The following is a 23,456-nucleotide window of genomic DNA, read 5'->3' on the forward strand; positions in this document are numbered from 1 at the left end:
GGAAAAAAATTGCTACCTCTGGTATCCCAAAAGGTCTTGGAATAAAAAATAAACTTCCTGTAGTGGTATAAAACATATAAGATATCCCAAAGCAACTTGTATTTTAAAAAATAAAACATCAAAATGGATTTCCTCTATGATTGACATATTTAAAAAACTCATTTATGAAGCTTGTACATGAAAAGAGATTTGAAATTTTTTACCTCATTAGAATTCATTGTTAAGTGTTGAGGGAATCAATTATTTTCTGCAACTGTTCCTATCTGATCAATAATGCAAAAATAAATGATTTAATCGATGACTCTCACTTATGATTCAGACATTTGTGTATGTCCAGAAATTATAATTTATTTGTGGAGATTGCTTAACTTTATATAGTCATTTTAGCAAGCCAAGAATAACATTAAATTTACTATAAGCAAAATTGACTGTATTTTGTCATTCCTTTTCAAAAGTTATATACTAATATCTAGTACCATATAATAATTTCCTCCCTAAAATCATGTAGGTTTAATTATCAAATACTTAATACTGTTTAGTAAGTACTCGTGCTTTTTAATCAAATAACAATACAATGGAATGGACACCTTCAGAATTAAGCCAATATATGAAATGACATCTAACATACAAATGTGTTTTGTCTATTAAGATAATTAGAGCTACTTACAGGCACGAGCCCAATTATCTGCAAGTGATCACATCTTTTTTCAGATGGTCAAATAAGCCTCATGGAATCTCATTTAATATTCTTGGAACAAACCTCTGAACACAGACAGCAAGAATTATTAAAATATAATCGATGCAACAGAAATTCCTGAAAGTAACAGACTTTGAGCCCTTTGCACTGCAGTGTTCAAATTGAGCTTCTCAGCCAGGCATGGGGGAATGCACCTTTAGTCCCAGCTCTTAGGAGGCTGAACAGAGGATCTCTTAAGCCTAGGAGTTGGAGACCAGCCTGGATAACATAGTAAGACCCCATGAGCCAGAAGCGGGGACAGGATTAAACTTCTCCTGAGCCTGTTACCTTAGATCTAATTATACCTAACTCTCCAGTCCTTCTGCTCAACAGCAATTAAAAGTTGTGGGTGTGTGGGAGAGAGACAGAGATCAAGACAGAGAGAAATGAACAGACAAACACAGAACACTGTCCTTGAATCTGGCAGACTGAACCTTTCAAGGACAAAGAAAAATCTCAATGTTAAAGCTTAAACATAGGTTCAGACAATTTCCCAATAAAATTTTTAACTGCTATTTATCTTTTGTCTTGCTTAAGTAACTTATTCATGAAGCTCTTCTATTTTTCCCCCAGGATCATTTAGAAACAAGACAGTACAGGTTTTTCTCGTTTATGCTATTTATTTGCCCCTGGGGAGGCTGCTGTAGTTGGCGCAGAAACAGATAGGAAAGTTTGGTGAAAGTTGAAGAGGCACAAGTGACCCTTTTGCTGAGTCTTTAGAAGAGGTATTTGCTGAAGGTAACTGCTCTGACCAGGCCTGGGCAGCTTTCTTAGGATGGAAAAAATGCTGGTCCCTGGGTTCATTCTTTAACAGAGCAGATGGAGCAATTTATATGCATTTCTCCACCCCATCCCATTTTTGGCAGAATATAACAAAGAAAAAAAACAAGCCATGGGTTAAACAAGCACAAGAAAATCAGTATATACAATTATTTTCTTAGTTTTTTAAGTTTTCAAAGTGAAGTTATTAACGTCACTGGGTTTTTAAAAAGCCCCACCTATGTCAAGTTTTTCTATGCTTTAGCAGGTCTCAATTTCCTACTCTCAGATGGTAGTCCCATTTTTTTTCAAATTTATTATTTGTTTTTAATTGACAATACTGTATGTATGGTATACAATAAGATATTGAAGTATATGCACATTATGGAATAGGAAGGACCAGTTTATATTTTAAAATCTGTCTGTTTTCATTCACACGCCACACAGACATAAAGACTATTTCTTTGAAGCACCATTTCACATCTACCATCAAGAAAAATAATGAACAAATTAATCTTCTCATCATAATTCTATTATGAAGGATAACAATGCCATATACAATGCCATATTTAAAAGATAAGTATCAAGCCGGGCGAGGTGGCACAGGCTTGTAATCCCAGCATTCGGGAGGCTGAGACTGGAGGATTGCAGTTCGCGGACAGCCTAAGCTACATAGTGAGGCCTTCTGCAACTCAGTGAGACCCGGTTTCAAAATAAAGGATAAAAAAAATAGGGCAGGGGTTTTAGCTCAGAGGTCGAATGCCCCTGGGCTCCAACCCCAGACACGCAAAAAAAAAAAAAAAAAAAAAAATAAGTATCAGAAAATGTATATACTGAGAGAGCTTAAAGCTCCATTAAGAAACTTTTATTTTAAAGTAAGGCTCAAATAAGTGTGTACATTTTAAGCACACTATTTACTGATAAGTCATAATATCTGAATAAATGGAGAATGTATTTTGAGATAAAAATAGGATAAAAAGAGAACATTAAATCAAAACTCAGTGAATGAAACACCAATTGTTAAATGAACCTATGAAAAACTCCACAATTGACTGCTTTTGTACTTATGGCCTGATACAAACTACAATACAAAATAGAGAGCATGTATGCACTTTACTTTTTAGCTTTTTTTTTTTTTTTTTTTTTGGTGGTACTGGGGTTCCTGGAAGCCCTCCTTCCTCCAGGCTACACTCCCAGACCTATTTTATATTTTTGAAACAGGGTCTCTTACGCCAGCACGGCTGGCTTCGAACCTGCGCGATCCTCCTGTCTCCGCCTCCCAAGCGCGGGGATTACAAGCGTGCGCCACCACGCCCGGCTACTTTTTAGCTTTTTATTGTTAAGGCTAATTGTCTCAGGAAGACTTGACTTTAAAGGATCTTGGCACATTAAGTGTAACATGGCTCCCTACTTTGAATAACAAGACAAGAAAGTTAGATAATTTATAAATAATTAAGAAAAACACCCATATATAAATCAAACTTAGGAAATGAAGGCTGCTTAAACAATTCATTTATTTGATAACTGCTGGACTTCATGGACATTCAATTCAAAATCTGCCATGGGTAAGAAATTTTTACATGCTGACATCAGCCAGCATCTGGTTATGAGCCATTATGTTTTATCAAGTTACCTATATTTTTGAAATAGCAACTCAACTATATCTCAATTATCTCTTTTATTAACTACCAATGATCAAGTTTAAAATTTCAGCCCCTTCCTGCTACCTAACATATACCAAGATGACACCCCCCAACTTCCAGCTGACTAGAATTTAGAGAATACACAGTTACAAATCAAACTGGGAAATGTAAATATGCTAAATATGTTTGGAGGGAGCACACCATGCAGTTAAAAAAGAAAAATAATTTGTTTTTGACAACCTAGTATTTGTATCATCTCTGACATGGCTTCCTTACTTTCAGAAGACAACTGAAAATTGATTACACAAACACAAGGACACCCACACAATCCCTCTCTTCAGGTATGTGATGTATTTGTATGTGTGTATGTGCACACAAGTATTTCTGCAATCTCGCCTATACCTTCACATTTAGTTTATCTGCATCTAAACAGCTGAACTGCAATCATGACCTAAAATATGGCTTATGTTGTGGGCAGGTCTGTTTGAGGACTGCTTGGAAGAGTCAGAGGCAGAGGAATTCGCTATTGTAAGCAAAGGTGACATTGCTGAGCCATCAGGAAGAGCTGTTGCTATTTCTGGAAACAAAGATGTCATATTAAAATTGGATAAGTGAGAGTTGGTCATATGCATCGGTGGCATATCAGGGAGAAGAGGAAAGCTTGGTTGAGCAAAGCCAACAGGTCTGGGAGGAGACAAAATTGATCCAAATCGGTTATTTAAACTTCCACTGTTTACCTTCTCTGTATTGGGATTTGAGAACATCTGATTAGAAAAATAAGGTATTGAAATATCATTGGACAGTGTTGGATGAGCAGGAGAATATGGGGGATAGAAGGAGGGTAGCGTATTCTGGGGATCTACTGGAATGAGGGCTGGAGTTCGAGTGGCACTAGGCTGAGTGACCTGCGGAATGAAAGAAGTGTTAGCATTTATTGGTGTATTCATGCCACCCTCAGGAATGAAAGGAAAGCCAAAATTTTGCGATAGTGTATGCTGGTCAGGACCTGAATTATCATTAGGTATTTGTGGACTATCAGGCATGAAACGAACAATACTTCCTCTCTTTTCTGCAGCAGGTTGTTGACGTCCAAGAATCATAGTGCCACTAGTAGAGAGAGGAAGATGGGGAAGACTGGGATCAAAGACATTGCTATGTCTTTGGTTTCCAGAACGATTTCTTTCAGGCTGACGAATTTTGGAACCACTGCTGTCTTGCAGAGGATGCCTTGATCTCTGAGGAACTGAAGAATTAGCTTGACGTACAGGAGGCCCTTGGTCAGCATTTCCATGAGACACCGATGGGTGTGGCAAGGCTGGCCTTGCAACCCCATGAATGTTGGTTGTGACAGGAGGGTTCATGTGGCCCTTGGTCCCATGACTATCAGTAATCCTCATGGGATTGGACTTCTGTACAGAAACATTGGGGCTTGTGTTTCGACCCTGAATATCTCCTGAGGAAGACGAACTTGAAAAAGGAATACTCAAGGTGCTGTTCCGGGTGTTAATTGCACCTAAAGACATGTCACAACTTTCCCTATTCTGACTCTCACCCTCTCTCCTAATATGGACACTTTCATGAGTTGGGGGACAATTATATTCAATTGCAGTTGATGGGCCACACTGTGTGTTCCTCTGATGTTCAGAGAGTGATCTTTGGCTCCCAATGACCTGATCACCAAGGTGGGGGGCAAGCAAACTCTGCATGAAACTTTGATGACACGTATTTTCACTGTCCCTTGGTGGAATAGCATTTCCTGTCGGGATGCTCTGAACCGGTGGATAAGGTAATCTCTTTTGACGGTCGATGGGTGGTGGGCCAGTGTTTTGGCTAATTCGAAAGGCCTGTGACTGCATACTCCTCAATGATGATACGGAGTTACCTATATCATTGTTTCTTGAAGACTGTACTTCAAAATTACTCTGAGGCTGTTGACTGGCTCCACCTGGCTTGAACGTCTGGCAATCAGAAAGGCGGATATCTGAGGCAACCGTATGGTCCACGCGACCCTGCATGTTATGAATAGCCAAGCTCTTATTTCTGGAAACATCAAGATAGCTTCTCATTTCAAGCTGATCTGAAATTCTGGAACCCTGAATTGATATGCCCATTCTCTGCTCTGAATTAGAAGATGTCTTTCCAATGAGTGCCTCAGCAGAATAACTTGAAACTCGATTTCTCTCAGGCCTGTGTGGAGTACACGTCATGTCTGAAGGTCGAGTCACAATACTTGGTTGGGACACCATTTGCTGCTCTAGGCCTCTTGATGTCAAAAGCCTCTGCATTGGATTATGCCCAGAAACATGTTCAGAAGAAACCCCTGAGCCTTGCTGCCTGCTCGCCACATCCTGCTGCTGGTGTATGATATCCTGAGTGAGATGGTTCTGGGGATGGCTGTGGTGGCTTCGGCTAGTTGAAGGATTTTCACAGCTCTTCTCTGGCTGGGAACTTCCAAAATGCTGCTGCATCTGTTGCTGTATCTGTTGATGGTGGGGATGTGGCTGACCACTCTTGGGTCGAGATTGGTCAGTTCCATGATGCTTTGGTTGTAGAGAAAGCTGAGAGGCCTGTGTGCCCTGAACAAGATTCCTCTTCTTCTGCATCTGAACTTCCTGCTGGAGAGTTCTCTGTTGATGCACATTATGGGGCTGAGAGTGAACAGCACTCTCTGCATGAGCTACATGATGCTGTAGCTGATATAAGTGATGCCTCTCTCTCAAATGCCCTGCTTGCTGCTGCTGCTGCTGCTGCTGCTGCTGCTGCTGCTGCTGCTGCTGCTGCTGCTGCTGCTTGATATAGAGATGGTTACTATGAAGGTGAGACACTCCTTGAGCTGGAACATGCTGTTGCAGGGCCTGTAGGTGTTGACTTGCCTGGGTTTGCTGCTGCTCAGCAACTGAAGGCTGAGAACTGCACTGTACTTCAGCCTGCCTCAATGCAGGAGACACAAAGTTGTTACCAGGTGGAAATAAGCGTGCAAGGCCATCTCCATGTGCTGGGTTGCTCACAGGCACAGCTGAGTTTGAAGAGTTGGGAGGGATCTGACTAACCATCATTTGAGTTTGGTCAGAAATGCCATCAGGAGTTCGGCTCATCAGGGACATACTTTCAAGCCTGAGGGGGGCTGGCTGGCAATGCTTTTGACGTTTGGCTGAAGACAGTAAAAGGTCATCTTGGACCGCACGCTTGGTGGAATCTTTACGGCTTTCATGATTTGGCTTTAAGAGGGACTCTTGAATCTGTGGATTTGGTAAGGTACTACTAGTCATAGTGTTTAGCTGTTCTTGGGAATATTCTGTCATCAGAGATGGTCCAGAAGGCCGGCTGCTGTAGGAGCTAGATGAAATGGTCAGGTTGACTGTTGCCGAAACAGCTGTTTGCTCTGAAGTCTGGGATACACCAGCACAGCTGACCAGAGGATGGCTGCCGCTGCTCTGATGGATAAGATTATTCACACTTAAACTGGTGAGGCTTGGTGGCTGAGAAGTAGAAACCTGCAAGGAGGCATTTGATGTTTTAATTCCTAGAGAGCAACTGGGTTTTTCAAGAGGCCTATCCACTGCTGCTTCAATTGAATCCTGAGAGTTAAATTCATTTGGTGTTGCTTCTGCCTGTCCTGTGCCATTCTCTTTAGGGATCTGTGATCTGTGAGGCTGATCTCCCTCTAAAGATGATGCTTCAGAAGGCTTCGAGGTAACTACATTTACATCAGCCTGGATGCTGACTCTTCCCTTCTCAATGTTCTCCTGGTCAAAAATAGCTCTTGCTGCAAGAGCTACTATATCAGTCTGCTCTGCAAAGGTACAGCTGTCACACGTGGTAGTTGTTGTGCTGCTGGTCATATCTTCTCTGGTTGTTTCAGGGAGCATGGATGCAACTGAGAAACTACGGCTACTGCCAGAGCTGGTAGACATGGGAGAGTCAGCCTGCCTACTGGTGAGCAAAGAACCATTAATAACTTCTTGATCAGGAAGGCAGGAATGATGCTGTGGTGGATCTCGATCATCATTGTTCATCAGTAACAGTTCCTGTTTGGGATTTAAATCAACACTTGAATCAACTATCTTAGAATTTTCTGAAGAAAAGTCAGAATGATCCATCTGGACTGAAAGAGATGATTTCTGAGGGTCTTTTTCCTTAGTAAGATCAGATAGCAGTGTTGTTAAACCTTGCCCCTTTAAGAGACTTGTGGTCTGCATTGTTACTGCTGGGTCTTGCTCGACCCTGCAAGGTTCGGTGATGATTTCTACCTCAGCAACACAGTCAGTACTTGTAGTGTTTGTGGTGGATGACAAACCAGAAACCTGAGAAACCAAAATCTGGGGATCACTTGGAGATGGAATCAACACACTGGCCGAAGTGCAGGATTTGGTAGCATCTGACAATGCTACACTAGTTGGTGGTTTATCCTGACATGTCTCTTGTTGCAAAATGGGGGTGGCATCTTTGGATTTTACTGGGGCTGCTGCAAATTGTTCACTTGTTACAGATTCTTGAGAGGTTGAGCTATGCTCTTCTACTGCCTTAGATTTGGATACAGACTCAGGTATTACTGATTCAGAATTTAGACTGTCTAAAGAATGTGAAGCAGAAACACTCACACTATTTTCCTGGGACACAGTGACAGATGGTAGTGCAACAGGGAGGCTGTCCAACAATCCTTCACTACTCAACGGCTCTGCTGAGCCCTCAGTGCTGGGGCCATCTAACTTGCCCACACCTCTGACCAGATTCAGAGGACATGCTGGTTTGCTAGCTGCTATGTGTTTCTTGGCACCTGACTTCTTATTCAATCTTTTTGACTTCACGGTAGCTGGCAAACAAGTGACAGTGTTCATTGAGGAAGTGGTCACAAGATTAAAAGTACTGGGGAGTGTGGCTGAATTGTCCATTGTCATGGGAGGTGCTACAGTTGTCAGCGAAACACAATTAGCTGGGGTGGTGTGACCATTTGCAGCAGTGTGACCATTGGCAGGCTGGCTAAGAGAGAGTTGTACGCAGCTTTGCCCAGCCATCTGTGATATGCTTTGATTGAGGCTGGCCAAAGCTCCAAATGTATTCAGGGCAACATTGGTATTTGGATCTTCGCTGGTGGTAGGTTGAATAATTTGCATAGGGGCGTGATTTGTAGTTCCTGATGAAGACATCACTGGTTGCAAAGCAAAGAGCTGTCCATTTAAAGAAATGGTTTGAGGCTGTTGTTGGTTTGACACGGTAACAGAAAAAGTTTGTGTTGAATTAGATGTTGATAAAGATGAAGGTCTTGGTAATATGTGGACAAGATGCTTCCCTCCAAAAGTCTGTGGGGTTGATACATTTTGTACTGAATTATTGGATCCTATTATAGCACTGGTTCCATTGACAGGCAGTCGGACAGAACCAGGAGGTGCAGCAGCAGAGAGGAGTGGCAAGGGATTCTGGTTAGCTGCCTGTATGATGACTATCTGTTGACCTACTGTTTGGTTGGGAACCTCTGCCCGCATCACTGCTGGGCAAGAGGCAGTGCTGGGTGGCTGAAGAATGATGACGTTCTGATTAGTTGGAGTTCCACTTACAGCTGACCCGACTGGCTGAGCCATCTGAATCACTTGCATTGCTGAATTCAGTGGAAGGATATTTTTTGGAGGCTGAGATTTAACTTGTGGCTGAGCAATTAGTGGCTGCATAGGTAAAGATGGACAAGAAGGAAAGGTTACAACTACTTGCTCAACTGACTGCCCATCTGTTGAAATGGAATTGTTTAAGTTAATGCCTGTAGCCATGTGTTTACTGTGGTTGGTTGTGGTGGGGTTAGTACCAGACTCATTTAATACTGGAATCACAGTGGAAGATGGTGTCTGGCTTAAAGGCTGAATAGTGTTTCCTGCCAGTTGCAAAGTAGTCCACGTTGTCTGTGTGTTTCCAGCTGAAGAAATTCGGGTAAGGCTATTAATGTTTTTCAAGTCTGAAGCACTAACACTTGAAGAAGGCAAAGAACAAGAAAGAGTCCAGCCATTGTCCAAAGGATTTGCAGAAAGAGTACTTACTGAAGTGGTGGTCCTCCCTGCTCCTGGGGCAGATGGTGCCACCACTGTGGTTGCACTGGTTGAGTTTGTGCACTTGCTAACACTCGTTGGAGAAGGATCACCTGCAGATCTGGGAGACTGGGAGCAGACTGTGGTTGTAACTGAAACAACGAAGGTGTTCTGAAAATTATCTCTGAGGTCCTGTGTGCTCCGGCAGGCCTTGCTTCCATGCTGCACTTCAGTGGCAGTTGCTGAGGAGATGCTTGTAACGCAAGGGGCTGTCTTCTTTAATGATTTGGAGCTCTCTTGCCCACTGTTGTTTTCGGAAGAATTTTGATCATTTAGACATGTGTGCAAGGAACGATGGTGGTGAGGGTCAGGTTCAACTGAAACAGCAATCAGGGAGCTCCCAGTGGCCCCAGACACACTTGCTTCAGTCTCAGAGGTGGAAAGCTCAAGAATGTTTTGAGCAGAAATGGTAGCAGGAAGACAAAGAGGAACAGGCTGGTTGGCAGCCAGTGCAGAAACTGTGGTCTGAAGCCACGGCTTGTTTTCAGAAGGGTAAACTCCAGAAATAGACACAGGAGTCACAAGATTGCAAGTCCTCTGTACTGGCACCACGTTGGCGGTTTGCTTTTGTAAATTATGTCCAACATTAAAGGTGATCCCCTGAACAGCTGTTCCCTGGCTGTTTCCACCAGGCTGACTCCCATTGGAATAAACAATGATATTTTTTTGAACCTGGTCACTTGGAATAACAACAGACACCTTTGAGTTTTTAAGGTTTCCTTTCCAGTGGATTGTGGGGTCATCGTACAAGCATATGTCATTTGCTTTCAATAATTCAATATATCGGCCATTTTCTTTTTGGATTTCTTCCAGTTGTTTCCGTAACTTTTTAATTTCTTCAGCTACAATATTAAAAATAAAATTAAAAAAACTGGTGAATGTCAGCACTTATAATAATAATAACTTGAAAAAGAACTATGTACTGAACTACTGAACTCTAATTCTAGCATTCCAAATAATAAATTGAGAATCTTCAGCTCTTTGCTAATATACATTCTTTCTTCTTTTAGAATGGTAACTCAAGCCAGGCATGCTAGCATATGCTTATAATCCCAATACTTGGGAGGCTGAGACAGGAAGATTGTGGTTCATAGTCAGATACTTAGTGAGGCCTTCTGCAACTAAGTGAGACCCTGTTTCAAAATAAAGAATAAAAACTAGGGCTGGAGGTATAACTCGAAGGTAAACTGCCCCTGGGTTCCATGCCCAATACTGGGAAAGAAAAAAAAAAAAAAAAAGAATGGTACCTCAAACTCCCACCCTAGCCTTTTAAAATTATATATATCTTCAAAGGCCAAGCACTGCCGGGCATGGCAGCACACGCATGTAATCCCCATGCTTGGGAGGCTGAGACAGGAGGATCCCAAGGGTCGAAGCCAGTCTCAGCTACTTAGGCTCTTGGCAACTTAGTGAGACCCTGTTTCCAAATAAAACATTAAAAAATAGGTCTGGGAGTATAGCCCGGAGGTAGAAAGCCCCTGGGTTCACCCCCAGTACTACCAAAAAAAAAAAAAAAAAAAAAAAAAGGTCAACCACTGAAAATAGTTCATAATGCAGAAATATCAAAATTCCCAATTTGAACATTTCCAATAGTGCAGGTACACCAGTGAAGCAAAGAAAGACATTGATATTATGGTTACATGTTGGGAAAATAACACTAAGTATCCCATCATACCACTTAAATGCTGTAACACCTAACATGACTTGTGGTGATAATGGCCTCTTTTCCAAATAACTTTTATTTTTTTCATTTAACCTTTGAAACAATGGAGACAAAAGGAATGAGAACAAGTCAGAAGTCGAGTAGTAGAATACCATAAAGGGCATCAGCAATGGAACCTGAGTTTCCCTTGGCAGGGCCAGGTTTGCTGCTAAGCAGCGAAGGGTCCGTCACACCCATCTCCTTTCTAAAGAAGATGACTTCAGCCACAGGTCCTCCTATGGGGACAGCTTTGTCTGCTGGTGTTTATGCTCTGTGGCCTATACCTCCATCTGTCTTGCCACAGTTGTAGGTATTCTTATTCCTTCCCCACCAAAGGCAGTCAACCTATAAGACTTATGAAGCAGCCTAAAATGAAAAGTTCCATTTCAACAAGAATGAACTGACTGCCAGGCCATTTTTCTCAGATATTTAAACTACATGATGAAAAATGCCAGTATTCCATGAACATTAAAAATTAAAATATATATAATCATTAAGAACCAAATAGTAATAATCTACTTGTTCTCACTTACTGCATATTTACTGCCTGACACTTTTCATTCATTGTCTCATTTAATGATGACACCACCAATGAAGACAACTAACATTTATCAAGCATTTACCATATACTAGGCTTTAGGCTAAAGGCTTTACTTATATTATCTCTTAGTCCTCATAAGGACCAGGAAATGGTAACTATGTTTTATTATCACTATTTGTAAATGTAAGACTTAGCTCATAGTGGTTACATAATTTGCCTAAAATCATCCAAGTAGATATTATAATTATCCTCATTTTTTTTCTTTTCTTTTCTTTTCTTTTTTTGTTTTTGTTTTTGTTTTTGTAGTGCTGCAGATGGAACCCAGGGGCATTCTACCTTTGGGCTATATCCCCAGCCCTACTTCATTACTTTATTTGGAAACAGGGTCTTACTAAGTTGTGGAGGGCCTCACTATATTGCTGAAGCTATCCAGAAACCTGAGATCCTTCTTTCTCAGTCTCCCAAGTAACTGGGATTAAAAGTGTGTGCCACCACACCTGGCTTAATTAACCTCATTTTGAGGTACAGAAACTGAGCTGGACACAGTAGCACACACTTATAATCCCTTCTACTTGGGCAGAGAAGGCAAAAGGATCACAAGTTTGAGGCCAGCCCAAGCAACTTAGTGAGACCCTGTCTCTATAATAAAACAAAAAGAGCTAAAGGTATAGTTCAGTGGTAGAACCAAGCATGCACCAGGTCCTGGGTTCAATTTCCAGCACCACTGATACTTGGGAAGGCTTAGTAACTGGCCTAAGGGTACTAAGTGAGAAAATGAAGCTGAAACTCAAGTTCAGGCATGCCTGACTCCAAGGCTACTGCTTCAACTACTACGCTGAACTGTCATGTGGATGGTTGAGTTTGCAGAGGAAGTCACTGGGGAGAGAGAGAGAGAGAAAGAGAGAGAGAGGGAGAGAGGGAGGGAGGGAGGGAGAGAGAGAGAGAGAGAGAAGGAGAGGGAGAGAGAGGGAGAGAGGGAGAGGGACAGAGGGAGAGAGGGAGAGAGGGAGGGAGAGGGGAAGAGGGGGAGAGGGGGAGAGAGGGAGAGGGAGAGGAAGAAGGAGAGGGAGAGGGAGAGGGAGGGAGGGAGAGAGGGAGGGGGGCAGAAAAAGACCTAGAGAAACAATGGTGAAGGCCAGGATGACAGCAAACTGCAGCTGCCTTGGGCACTGCCCCTCCTCCAACCCTTGTTCCTGATGTTCAGCTTTGCTGAGCCCCATGCACCCAGTATTTTAATAGTTTCCCTTTTCTCTAAAGTAACTTGAATGCCTTAGCCTCCATGCTTTGAAATGAAAAAAACCTTCATTAGAAAAGTCCACACACCATTCTAGCTTCCCATCCTTTTGTGGGGTATCATGTAATGATTAGTCAACACAGATCAGTGTACCTAACTATCTGGCAGCATCACATAAAAGGACCTAGACCAGAAAGACAGCTGACCTAAACTCTGAGTGGGGTTTAGCTGTCATTTAACTAAAAGTTAACAAAGAGAATTGTGAATGCTGGCCTTCTGGATATGCTTTTGAATATTCTTCCCACCCATTACAATAAACTGTGCCTAGCACTCTCCTTACCTCAGCAAATTCTGCTTATTTTCTCTTTTTTTAAGGTAGACTGTTGAGTTGTCAAAGGAAATTCTCTCTCTGCTGTCGTCAAAACCATAAAAAGGACAATTTGAACTGGCCTACCACCCTAAGATTGACATGGTTATTTTTTTTTTCTGATTCTCTCCAATGGTAGTAGAAATAAAGAACTCATTTGATAACATAAAATGTCACCTCTACCTAAAAATCAAGTATCAATCACTACATTATCAGGCAGTTTGATACATATTTACATCAATGCAAATAATTATAAAATGAATGTTTGACTTTTTGAGTTAATGTAAAATAAAGACTTGGCACAGGTCTATCCCATCTTCTTTTTAAGTTACACTAAGCAGAGTTCCTCCCTATATCCTCTTACAGGAATTCCCTAGCTGCAAGATCCAACTAGAATAAAGGAGACTTAGTATTATTAGTATCATGAGTTAAAGTTAGGCAAACATGAAGTACATAGAAGGGTCCAAAATCAAAATTAGGCAAGCATGCAAGATTACAGTTGCTCAGAGAGGAGGGAGAAGAGTTAAATGATTTTATTTGCAACACTATTCTCCCAGACTCAATGTTTTAGGGAAAAAAGAAAGCAGCCTTATGCATTCTAAATAAGTTTAGCTGTAACACAAAGGCCTATATATTTAACAAATAACAAAAAATAAGAATCTCCAAATCTTTACCTTGTTCATTGTTTCCTCCATTAAGCAGGAGTTCATCATTTTGTCTTTTCAATTCTGTTATATATTTAAAGGCTTGGTCCAGGATCATATTCTTGCTCTGCCAAAAAGAGTAACCATTTAATTCCCCAGCTTATGCAGCACCTGGTCCCCTTGCTTTGGCGGCTGAGACAGGAGAATCTCAAGTTCACAGTCAGTCTCAGTGCAAATTTGTGAGGCCCTCCACAAATTAGTGAGACACTGTTTCAAAATTAAAAAAGAAAAATCCGGACATGGTGGCGCACGCTTGTAATCCCCACGCTTGGGAGGCTGAGACAGGAGGATCGCACAAGTTCGAAGCCAGTCTCAGCTATTTAGTGAGGCTCTCAGTAACTTAGTGAGACCCTGTTTCCAAATAAAATAGGTCTACAAGTATAGCCCGGAGGTAGAAATCCTCTGGGTTCCACCCCCCAGTACCACAAAAAAAAAAAAAAAAAAAAAAAATGAAAGAAAGAAAATAGGGCTGGGGGTATAGTTCAGAGGTAGAATCACCCTGTGTTCAATTCCCAGGACCACAAAATACATACACACACACACACACACACACACACACACACACACACACAGTTAGCCATTTAAAAGTTCCAAGCTGATCCGCGCACAATGATAACTAACCAGCCACACTTACCTTAAAGACTGACAAGGTACCTCTGATATAATCATGACCAGATGGGCTGGGCACGAGTTACTACCACACATAATAAGAGAACCTTGTCTGCAACATCATGGGAGGACATGAAAAAGGGCTCCTTGGAGGGAACAAGCCAAACCTGCCCAAGCATAAACAACCTGGACCTAGTAGGCTGTCCCTGAAAAATGATGCACCCCAAGCAAAGCATAAAAAGAACAAAAAGAAGAAAAAATACTTAAATGAAGATGTGAATGGGTTTATGGAATACCTAAGACAGAACCCACAGATGGTTCACAATGGGGAGATGATAACAACAGACAGCCAGGAAGTAAGGGAAGAAATTTCAATTGCTTTAAAGAAAGACAGTCGGCGGGAAGGACGAAGATTAAAAAGACAAGCAGGACTTCCGGGAAGATGGCGACAGAGGAAAGCGGGGCTTATGAGCCCCGCTAACAACCAATCTCTATTGCCACAAAATCAGCGCCTTTCATAGCCAGAAAACACCATCAGCAGAGAAACAAAAAATGTAATTACAAGGGACAGAGAAAAAGAGGGCTGGAAAAACGAGACACTAGAAACCAGACCGCAGTGCTGCAGCCAGAGCCGCGGCGTGGAGTGGTGGGCGCCATCTTCTTTTGCAGCACCAGGCTCCAGAGAGGAAGGGAACTCATAATGGAGCTCAGAGCCACAGAGGAGATACGCTGGCCTCATGCCCGAGGACGCGGCAGCAGCGCCTTACTGCCGGCGGCAGCGGCGACCTCACCGGACGGCTCTAGACCAACACACTCAACAGCCGACCAAGCTCCAGAGAGGAGCGGCGGACAGCGAGCCGAGGTGAGCCGCTACAGAACAGCCGGGTGGGATTCGGCAGATTTCTCGGTGCAGGGAGCATCTAAAGCTCCCAGGGGCTGGGCTCAGCTCACCTTGCAGGGACTCAAAGCGGAGCTCAAAACCAGAGAAGAAATACGCCAGCCTCACGGCCGAGGGCGTGACAGCAGCGCTATATTGCCACCGGCGGCAGCAGCAGCGAATTCACCGAGTCCACTACAGTTACGTCTGCGCACTCAACAACAGTAAGTCAAATTGCGGGCCCTGGAGGAGAAATCCCAGTACTGACTCCCAGGGACTTGACCCAGTGGGGGAGTGGCGGTGGCAGAGATATCAAACAATAGGAGAACGCCCAACTTGGCACCCCCCCATGGTCTAAAGCAGCCTCGATTGACTCCCTGGGTCTGAGACTCTGCCATACAACCCAGTAAAGGAGTAGTGGGGCCCGAGATACCCCAGACTCGAGATCCAGAGCACCTTAAGTGAAGTCGTAGTGACCCAAGGGAAGAACCCAGAGAAGGCACAAACTTCCGAAATCATGGGAAAGAGGAATAACAATGGAGCAATGAATGCCCACAACCCCACAACATCAGAACCTGATAAAACAGAAATTCAGAGATTTCTAGAAGATCAAATCTTGAAAATAACTGTAGAAATAATAGAGGTGTTTCGAAAAGAATTCAGAGAGAGTCAAAAAGAGATAAAGGATGCAATCATTGAAGTAAAGGCCTCAATTCAAAGTACAAACAACCGACTAGACCACATGCAGAATAGAATCTTGATCTTAGAAGATCATTCAAAAAATGAACGCATAGTTTCTAATTTAGAAAAAAAAATCCGACAGCAGGAATCTGATATTGAAGAAATATGGGCCCATTTTAAGAGAGCTAACCTAAGAATAATTGGAATAGAGAAGGGAAAAGAAGGTGAAACCAAAGGGATAAGTAATATCTTCAAAGAAATAATAGCAGAAATTTTTCCAAAAATAGAGCAAGAGGTCAATACACAGGTCCAGGAAACTTATAGAATTCCCTTTATACAGGATTGGAGAAGAGGATCCCCACGCCACATAATTGTCAAAATGACCAATGTGGAAGCCAAGCAGAGAATCTTAAAGGCAACAAAAACAAAAGGCCAAGTGACATTCAGAGGCAAACCAATTAGAATCACTCCAGACTTCCCAAACCAAGTCATGAAAGCCAGAAGGGCTTGGAGTAACATATTCCAAACTCTGAAAGAAAACAACTTCCAGCCAAAAATTTCCTACCCAGCAAAACTTTCTATCATATTAGATGGGGAAATAAGAAACTTCCACGACAAACAGAAACTGAAGGAATTTATGTCTTCAAAACCAGCGCTAGAGAAAATACTCAAAGAGATTAACTACAAAGAAGAAATAGGTAACTCACACCAGAACCAGAGAAACAAGAGTTTCCATTCAACAGACAATTAAGATTGGTTATCTGTGGAGATTCATTATTTATGTTAGTCTTTTACCTATCTCTAAATTGTATTGTTTGCTTTTATTGTTGCTAATTTTTAGGATTTCTAATTGGAATACTAATATACCTTCAGATATAGCATTTGGAAATATTTATCCCATTCTATCAGTAACTTTTAACTCGGTTTACATTGTCTTAGGATATACAATATCTTTTTTATTTTTTAGGGAGTTTGTTTACCCTTCTGTTGCCTGTGCCATTGAAATCATATCCAAGAAATCACTGCCAATTTCAATGTTGTGAGGTTTTATGACCCAGATTTTCTTCTAAAAGTTTATAGTCTTAAGATTTATATTTAGGTCTTTTATCTATTTTGAGTTAATATTTGTATATGGTGTTAAGTAAGGGTCCGATTTTATTCTCTTCCATGTAATTATTATTTTTCAACAATATTTAGTTAAAAGATAATTATTTCCACCACCAAATGTTCGTGGAAACCTTGTCAAAAATAACCTGACAATATATGGAAGAATTTACCTCTAGGCTTTTATTTAACTCCAATGGTTTATATATCTGCCTTTAGAACAGTACTACACTGTTTCAATTATTGTAGCTTTATATGGTTTGAAATCAGAAAATATACATCTTCTAGCTTTGTTCTTTTTCGAGATCATTTTGGGTATCTAGAGTCCATATTCCATATTAGGATAGATTTTTTTCTGAAAAATAAATAAATAAATATATGATAGTTTCGCCTTAAAAAAAGAAAAAGAAAGAAATATTCTCTGGTAAGAAAGAAAGCAAAAAGAAATATTGAAATGTTATCCTTAAGTCATCAAAAGCTTGGTATCAGACAAATGAAACTGTTATTTGAGATTATCAACGTTAATATTGGATAAATTGCTATAATACTAGATGTCAACCACTAAGCCAAGCATGGGAAGGAGGGATGGGGAGGGAACGGGGTGGGGATCGGGTAGGGGCTAACTGGGCGATGTGTGCATGTATGTCTACAAAAGTATTATTTTTATCCCATTATGATGTATGAATACAGTGCACCAATAAAATAAATTTAAAAAAAATAAAAATAAATAAAAAATAAATTTTAAAAAAGACAAGCAGCAAAGAAAAATGCAATGGTATGTTTCCACTGCAGAAAACCTGGCCATGGAATTGCAGATTGCCCGGCGGCCCTTGAAAATCAAGAAATGGGCACTAGGATATGTTACCGATGTGGGTCCACAGAGCACGAGATAACCAAGTGCAAGGAGAAAGCAGACCCAGCTCTTGGTGAATTTCCTTTTGCAAAATGCTTTATGTGTGGGGAAATGGGGCACCTGTCCCGATCTTGTCCTGATAATCCCAAAGGTGTCTATGCTGATGGTGGTGGTTGTAAACTTTGTGGCTCTGTGAACCATTTTAAGAAAGATTGCCCTGAAAGTCAGAATTCAGATCGAATGGTCACAGTTGGTCGCTGGGCAAAGGGAATGAGTGCAGACTATGAAGAAGTTTTGGATGTGCCTAAACCGAAACCCAAAACAAAGACACCCAAAGTTGTCAATTTTTAATAACAAATAGTACCATGTCAATTACTTTCTAAACTGGGCCTGCTTAACACCCTAGAGCTGGGCTTCTTTGGACTCAAGCCTGTGTGGTCCACATGTCTCTGATCTGGGTGGGGTCATTCTGTCCATCAAGGAATACTTCGACCACTGATTGGAGAAAATCACTAAACAAAAGCATAAGATGATTAAGTCAGATTCTCCAAAAGAACTTATTTTTAACAGACAGAACTTAGATATAACTAAGTGATTATTCCTGATTGTAACAATCATCTTAAAAGCAAAGTTATGCTTAAAGTGAAGCACCTCTAAACAACAAAGCATAGTGCTTTAATTTGTAAATGAATTTTGCTTATATTGTTTTCATGGTTTAAAGTATCAAATTATTATTACAGTAAAAATTCATAAGTTGCCACAAAATCTGTATTTTTAAAATACTGAATAAAATGTAATTGCAAAAATAAAAAATAAATAAATAAATAAATAAAAGTTCCAAGCTCTCTAAAGCACATGATGTACTTAAACAAACATATCAAAGTCAATCACTAAGCCAAACATGGGAAGGAGGGTTGGGGAGGGAATGGAGTGGGGATTGGGTAAGGGTTAATCGGGTGATGTGTGCATGTATTCCTCCACCATCTTTAATCCCAGTAAGATGTATGACTACAATGCACCAATAAATTTTTTAATTAAAAAAATAAAAGTCCCACTGGGTGTGGTGGTGCACACTTGTAACCCCCACGCTTGGGAGGTGGAGACAGTAGGATCGCGCAGGTTCGAAGCTAGCCTTGCTGGCTTAAGAGACCCTCTTTCCAAATTTAAAAAATATAAAATAGGTCTGGGAGTGTAGCTGAGAGGGAGAAGGGTTTCCAGAAACCCCAGTACCACCAAAAATAAAATAAAAAATAAAATAAATAAAAGTCCCAAGCTTAAGAATATGCCAGAAGAAATTTATAGCTTTTGCTTCATCATATATATGTAACAGTTAAAATTGAAAACAAGCACCATATTCAAAAGCTTCTACTCTTCATTTTCCATTCATTTTTTAAGGAATCTACTGAGCATTTACTATGTGTCAGGCTTTGTTCTAGGCACTGGGAAGCAGTAGGAAAACAAAGTATGTGTCCTTGAAGAATATAAAAATACATGCAAAGTAAACAAGTGAACCAGGCATGAACACCTCTAATTCCAGTACTTGGGAATATGATCACTGGTTCAAGGACAGTCTCAGCAAATAGTAAAACTAGCAACGCCTTGTTTCAAAATAAAAATAAAATAAAGCTGGGGGTGTCATTTGAAGGTAGAATGCCCTGGATTCAATCACCAGTAACACACACACACCCAAGTGATGATAAAATCACACCATACACACACACACACACACACACACACACACACACACACACACACACGAAGTAGTACAAATAAAAATACATCACAGTAGGGAGAAGCCAAGGTGATAATTAATGAAGGATTCTGTGTGCTATGGACTAAATGTGTTCCCCCATCAAATTCATATGTTGAAATCCTAATACCTAATGTGATGCTATCCGGAGGTGGGGCCTTAAAGAGGTAATTAGATCATGAGGGTGGAACTTTAATGACATTAATGTCTTTATAAGAAGGGACAGAGAGCTGGGCATAGTAGCACATGCCTGTGATCCAAGTAATTCCCACTTGAGACTGAGATAAAAGGATCACAGGTTCAAGGCCAGCCTCAGCAACTTAGCAAGATATTCTGCAACTTAGTGGGACTCTGTTTCAAAATAAAAATATAAAATAGGGCTGGGGTATAGCTCAGAGGTAAAATCCTCCTGGATTAAATTTCCAGTACTCTGCCCCAAAAATAGGTGGGGAGTAATGAGAGATGATCATTCTCCATCATGTCAGGGGGACACAACCAGGCATTTTCTAGGCTGTCTCTACCCAGCCTTCAAATGCTAGCAAATAAATTCATATTCCCTTCCACTACTTCCATTTCCAGGTAAGAGACTGATAGATTCTTAACCTGGTGTGGTGGCATATGCTTGTAATCACAGTGCTTGGGAGGCTGAGACAAGAGGATCACAGGTTCAAGGACAGTCTCAGCAAGTAGTGAGACTCTCATCAACCTATTTAAATAGTGAGATAAATAATAAATAGTGAGATCCTATTTCAAAAAAAAAAAAGTAAAATAGGATTGGGGTATTACTCAGAGGTAGAATCCTCCTGGGTTCAATCTCAAGTATCAAACGCACACACAGACACACAAGCATACACACACACACTCTTTCTTGGGAAAAAGAAATTAATAGCTACCTTCCCAAAAGAGAAAGAAACTACAAAAGCTAATATTTTTTAGTTCTATCATCACTATATAAAAGCAAAACAAAACTATCACACTATCTAATCATATAATTAGGGCTATATTTTTTTTCTTCTTTTTTTTGCAGGTCTGGGGATAGAACCCAGAGGCAGTCGACCTCCAAGCTACACCCTCTGCCCTATTTTTCATTCTTTAATTTGAAACAGGGTCTCACTAAGTTGCAGAGGGCCTAAGTAGTAGCTGAGGCTGTCCGCAAACCGCGATCCTCCAGTCTCAGCCTCCCGAATGCTGGGATTACAAGAATGCTGGGATTACAAGAATGCTGGGATTACAAGAATGCTGGAGACTACTTCCGGGAAGATGGCGACGGAGGAAAGCGGCACTTACAAGTCCCGCTAACAATCCAACTCTACTACCTCAAAACCAGCGCCTTTCAGAGCCAGAAAACACCACAGCAAAGAAATAAAAACGGTAAATACAAGGGACAGAGAAAAAGGGCTGGAAAAACAAGACACCGGAAAAAAACCAGCCCGAAGTGCCGCGCCTGCGCGGTGCGGAGCGGCCGGAGCAGCCAGAGCGGCCAGAGCCGCAGCGCAGATTGAGGGGAGCCGCGGAGTGGAGCGGCCTGAGCAGCCGGAGCAGCCAGAGCCGCGGCGCGGAACAGCCGGAGCGGCCAGAGTGGCCAGACCCACGGTACAGAGCAGCTGGAGTCGCGGTTCCAAGCAGCTGAGCAGAGCGGCCAGAGCAGCCGAGCGGAGCGGCCAGAACAGCCGAGCGGAGCGGCCAGAACAGCCGGAGCAGTCAGAGCTGCAGCGCGGATTGGCTGGAGCGGCGGCGCGGAGTGGAGCGGCCGGAGCAGCCGGAGTAGAGTGGCCAGAACAGCTGAGCGGAGCGGCCAGAGCAGCCGGAGCGGAGCATCCAGAACAGCCGGAGCAGCCAGAGCCGCGTCACGGAACGGCCGGAGCGGCCGGAGTGGCCAGACCCACGGTGCAGAGCAGCCAGAGCCGCGGTGCAGAGCGGCCGGAGCAGCCGGAGCGGCTAGAACCGTGGTGCGGAGCAGCCAGAGCCGCGGCGCAGAGCGGCCAGAGTGGTGCGGCCTACATCTCCCCTAGCAACACCAGGCTCCAGAGAGGAGGGAGACTCAAAACAGAGCTCAAATCCAGAGAGGAGGTACTCTGGCCTCGCGGCCTAGGATGCAGAAGCAGCGTCTTACTGCTGGCGGCAGCGGCGAGTTCACCGGACGGCCCTAGACCAACCCACTCAACCAGCCACCAGGCGCCTGAGAGGAGGGGTGGACAGCGAGCCGAGGTGAGCAGGTGCTGAACAGCCGGGCGGCAGTCAGCAGTTTTGTTGGTGCAGGGAACATCTAAAGCTCCCAAGGGCTGGGCGCAGCACAACTGGCAAGGACTCAGAGCAGAGTTCAAAACCAGAGAAGAAATACGCGGCATCACGGCCGAGGGCGTGGCAGTGGTGCCATATTGCCAGTGGCGGCAGCAGCGAATCCACTGAGTTCACTACAGCTCCATCAGCGCACTCAACAACCGTGAGTCAAATTGCGGCCCCTAGGGGAGAAATCCCAGTACTGCACTCCCAGGGACTTGCGCAGATAGTCTGCCTGGGTCGGAGATTTTAGCAGTGCAGCCCAGTGAGGGAGTGGCAGTGGCAGAGATATCATACCATAGTCACAACTCCCCACTGGAGAACGCCCAACTTGGCACCCCCCAGGGTCTAAGCAGCCTTGATTGACTCCCTGGGTCTGAGACTTTGTGATACAACACAGTAAAGGAGTAGTGGTGACTGAGATACCATAGACTAGAGATCCAGAGCATCTTAAGTGAACTCGTAGTGACTCAGGGAAGAACCCAGAGAAGGCACAAACTTCCAAAATCATGGGAAAGAGAAATAACAATGGAGCAGTAAATGCCAACAACACCACAACATCAGAATCTGATAACACAGAAACCCAAAGATCTCTAGAAGATCAAATTAGGAAAATAACTTTAGAAATAATAGAGGACTTTCGAAAAGAATTTAGAGAGAGTCAAAAAGAGATAAAATATGCAATTAATGAAGTAAAGGCCTCAATTCAAAGTATAAACAACAGATTAGACCACATGGAGAATAGAATCTCGCTTCTTGAAGATGATCATTCTAAAAATGAACGCATAGTCTCTAATTTAGAAAAAAAAACCCGACAGCAGGAATCTGACATGGAAGAAATATGGGCCCATTTCAAGAGAGCTAACCTAAGAATAATTGGAATAGAGGAGGGAAAAGAAGGTGAAACCAAAGGGATCAACAATCTCTTCAAGGAAGTAATAGCAGAAAATTTTCCAAACATAGAGCAAGAGGTCGATACACAGGTCCAGGAAACTTATAGAACTCCCTTTAGACAGGATCAGAGAAGAGGATCCCCACGCCACATAATTGTCAAAATGACTAATGTGGAAGCCAAGGAGAGAATCTTAAAGGCAATAAAAACAAAAGGCCATGTGACATACAGAGGCAAACCAATTAGAATCACTCCAGACTTCCCAAACCAAGTTATGAAAGCCAGAAGGGCTTGGAGTAACATATTCCAAACTCTGAAAGAAAACAACTTCCAGCCAAAAATTTCCTACCCAGCAAAACTATCCATCAAATTAGATGGGGAAATAAGAAGCTTCCAAGACAAACAGCAACTGAAGGAATTTATGTCTTCAAAACCAGCGCTAGAGAAAATACTCAAGGAGATTAACTGCAAAGAGGAAATGGGTAATTCACGCCAGAACCAAAGAAACAAGAATTCCCATCCAGCAGACAACTAAGCAAAGAAGAATAAACAGTATCTCAAACAGAAATAAGATCTTAACATGTTGGGAATTAAAAATTATCTCTCTAATCACACTGAATGTAAACGGCCTCAACTCCCCAATAAAAAGA

The 23,456-nt window shown here is 42.2% G+C and overlaps 1 protein-coding gene and 1 pseudogene across 2 annotated transcripts in view; one reads left to right on the forward strand and one right to left on the reverse strand.

The window, feature by feature from the left end:
- Positions 1 to 3,563: 3,563 nt before the first annotated feature.
- USF3 (upstream transcription factor family member 3) overlaps positions 3,564 to 23,456 on the reverse strand; it is a gene marked incomplete at both ends in the record, with an annotated part of 40,416 nt that continues 20,523 nt past the window's right edge. The window contains 2 exons of the mRNA XM_080696366.1: positions 3,564 to 10,054; positions 13,731 to 13,827. Coding sequence (XP_080552492.1) covers positions 3,564 to 10,054; positions 13,731 to 13,827 — 6,588 coding nt within the window. The remainder of the gene's footprint in view (positions 10,055 to 13,730; positions 13,828 to 23,456) is intronic.
- Positions 14,436 to 18,235, forward strand: LOC308263109 (zinc finger CCHC domain-containing protein 9-like; annotated as a pseudogene). The gene is made up of 2 exons: positions 14,436 to 14,798; positions 17,790 to 18,235. The product of its transcript is annotated as a zinc finger CCHC domain-containing protein 9-like (transcript).

The sequence above is a fragment of the Muscardinus avellanarius genome (genome assembly GCF_963383645.1).
Source record: "Muscardinus avellanarius genome assembly, chromosome: 5".
Classification (NCBI taxonomy): Eukaryota; Metazoa; Chordata; class Mammalia; order Rodentia; family Gliridae; genus Muscardinus; species Muscardinus avellanarius.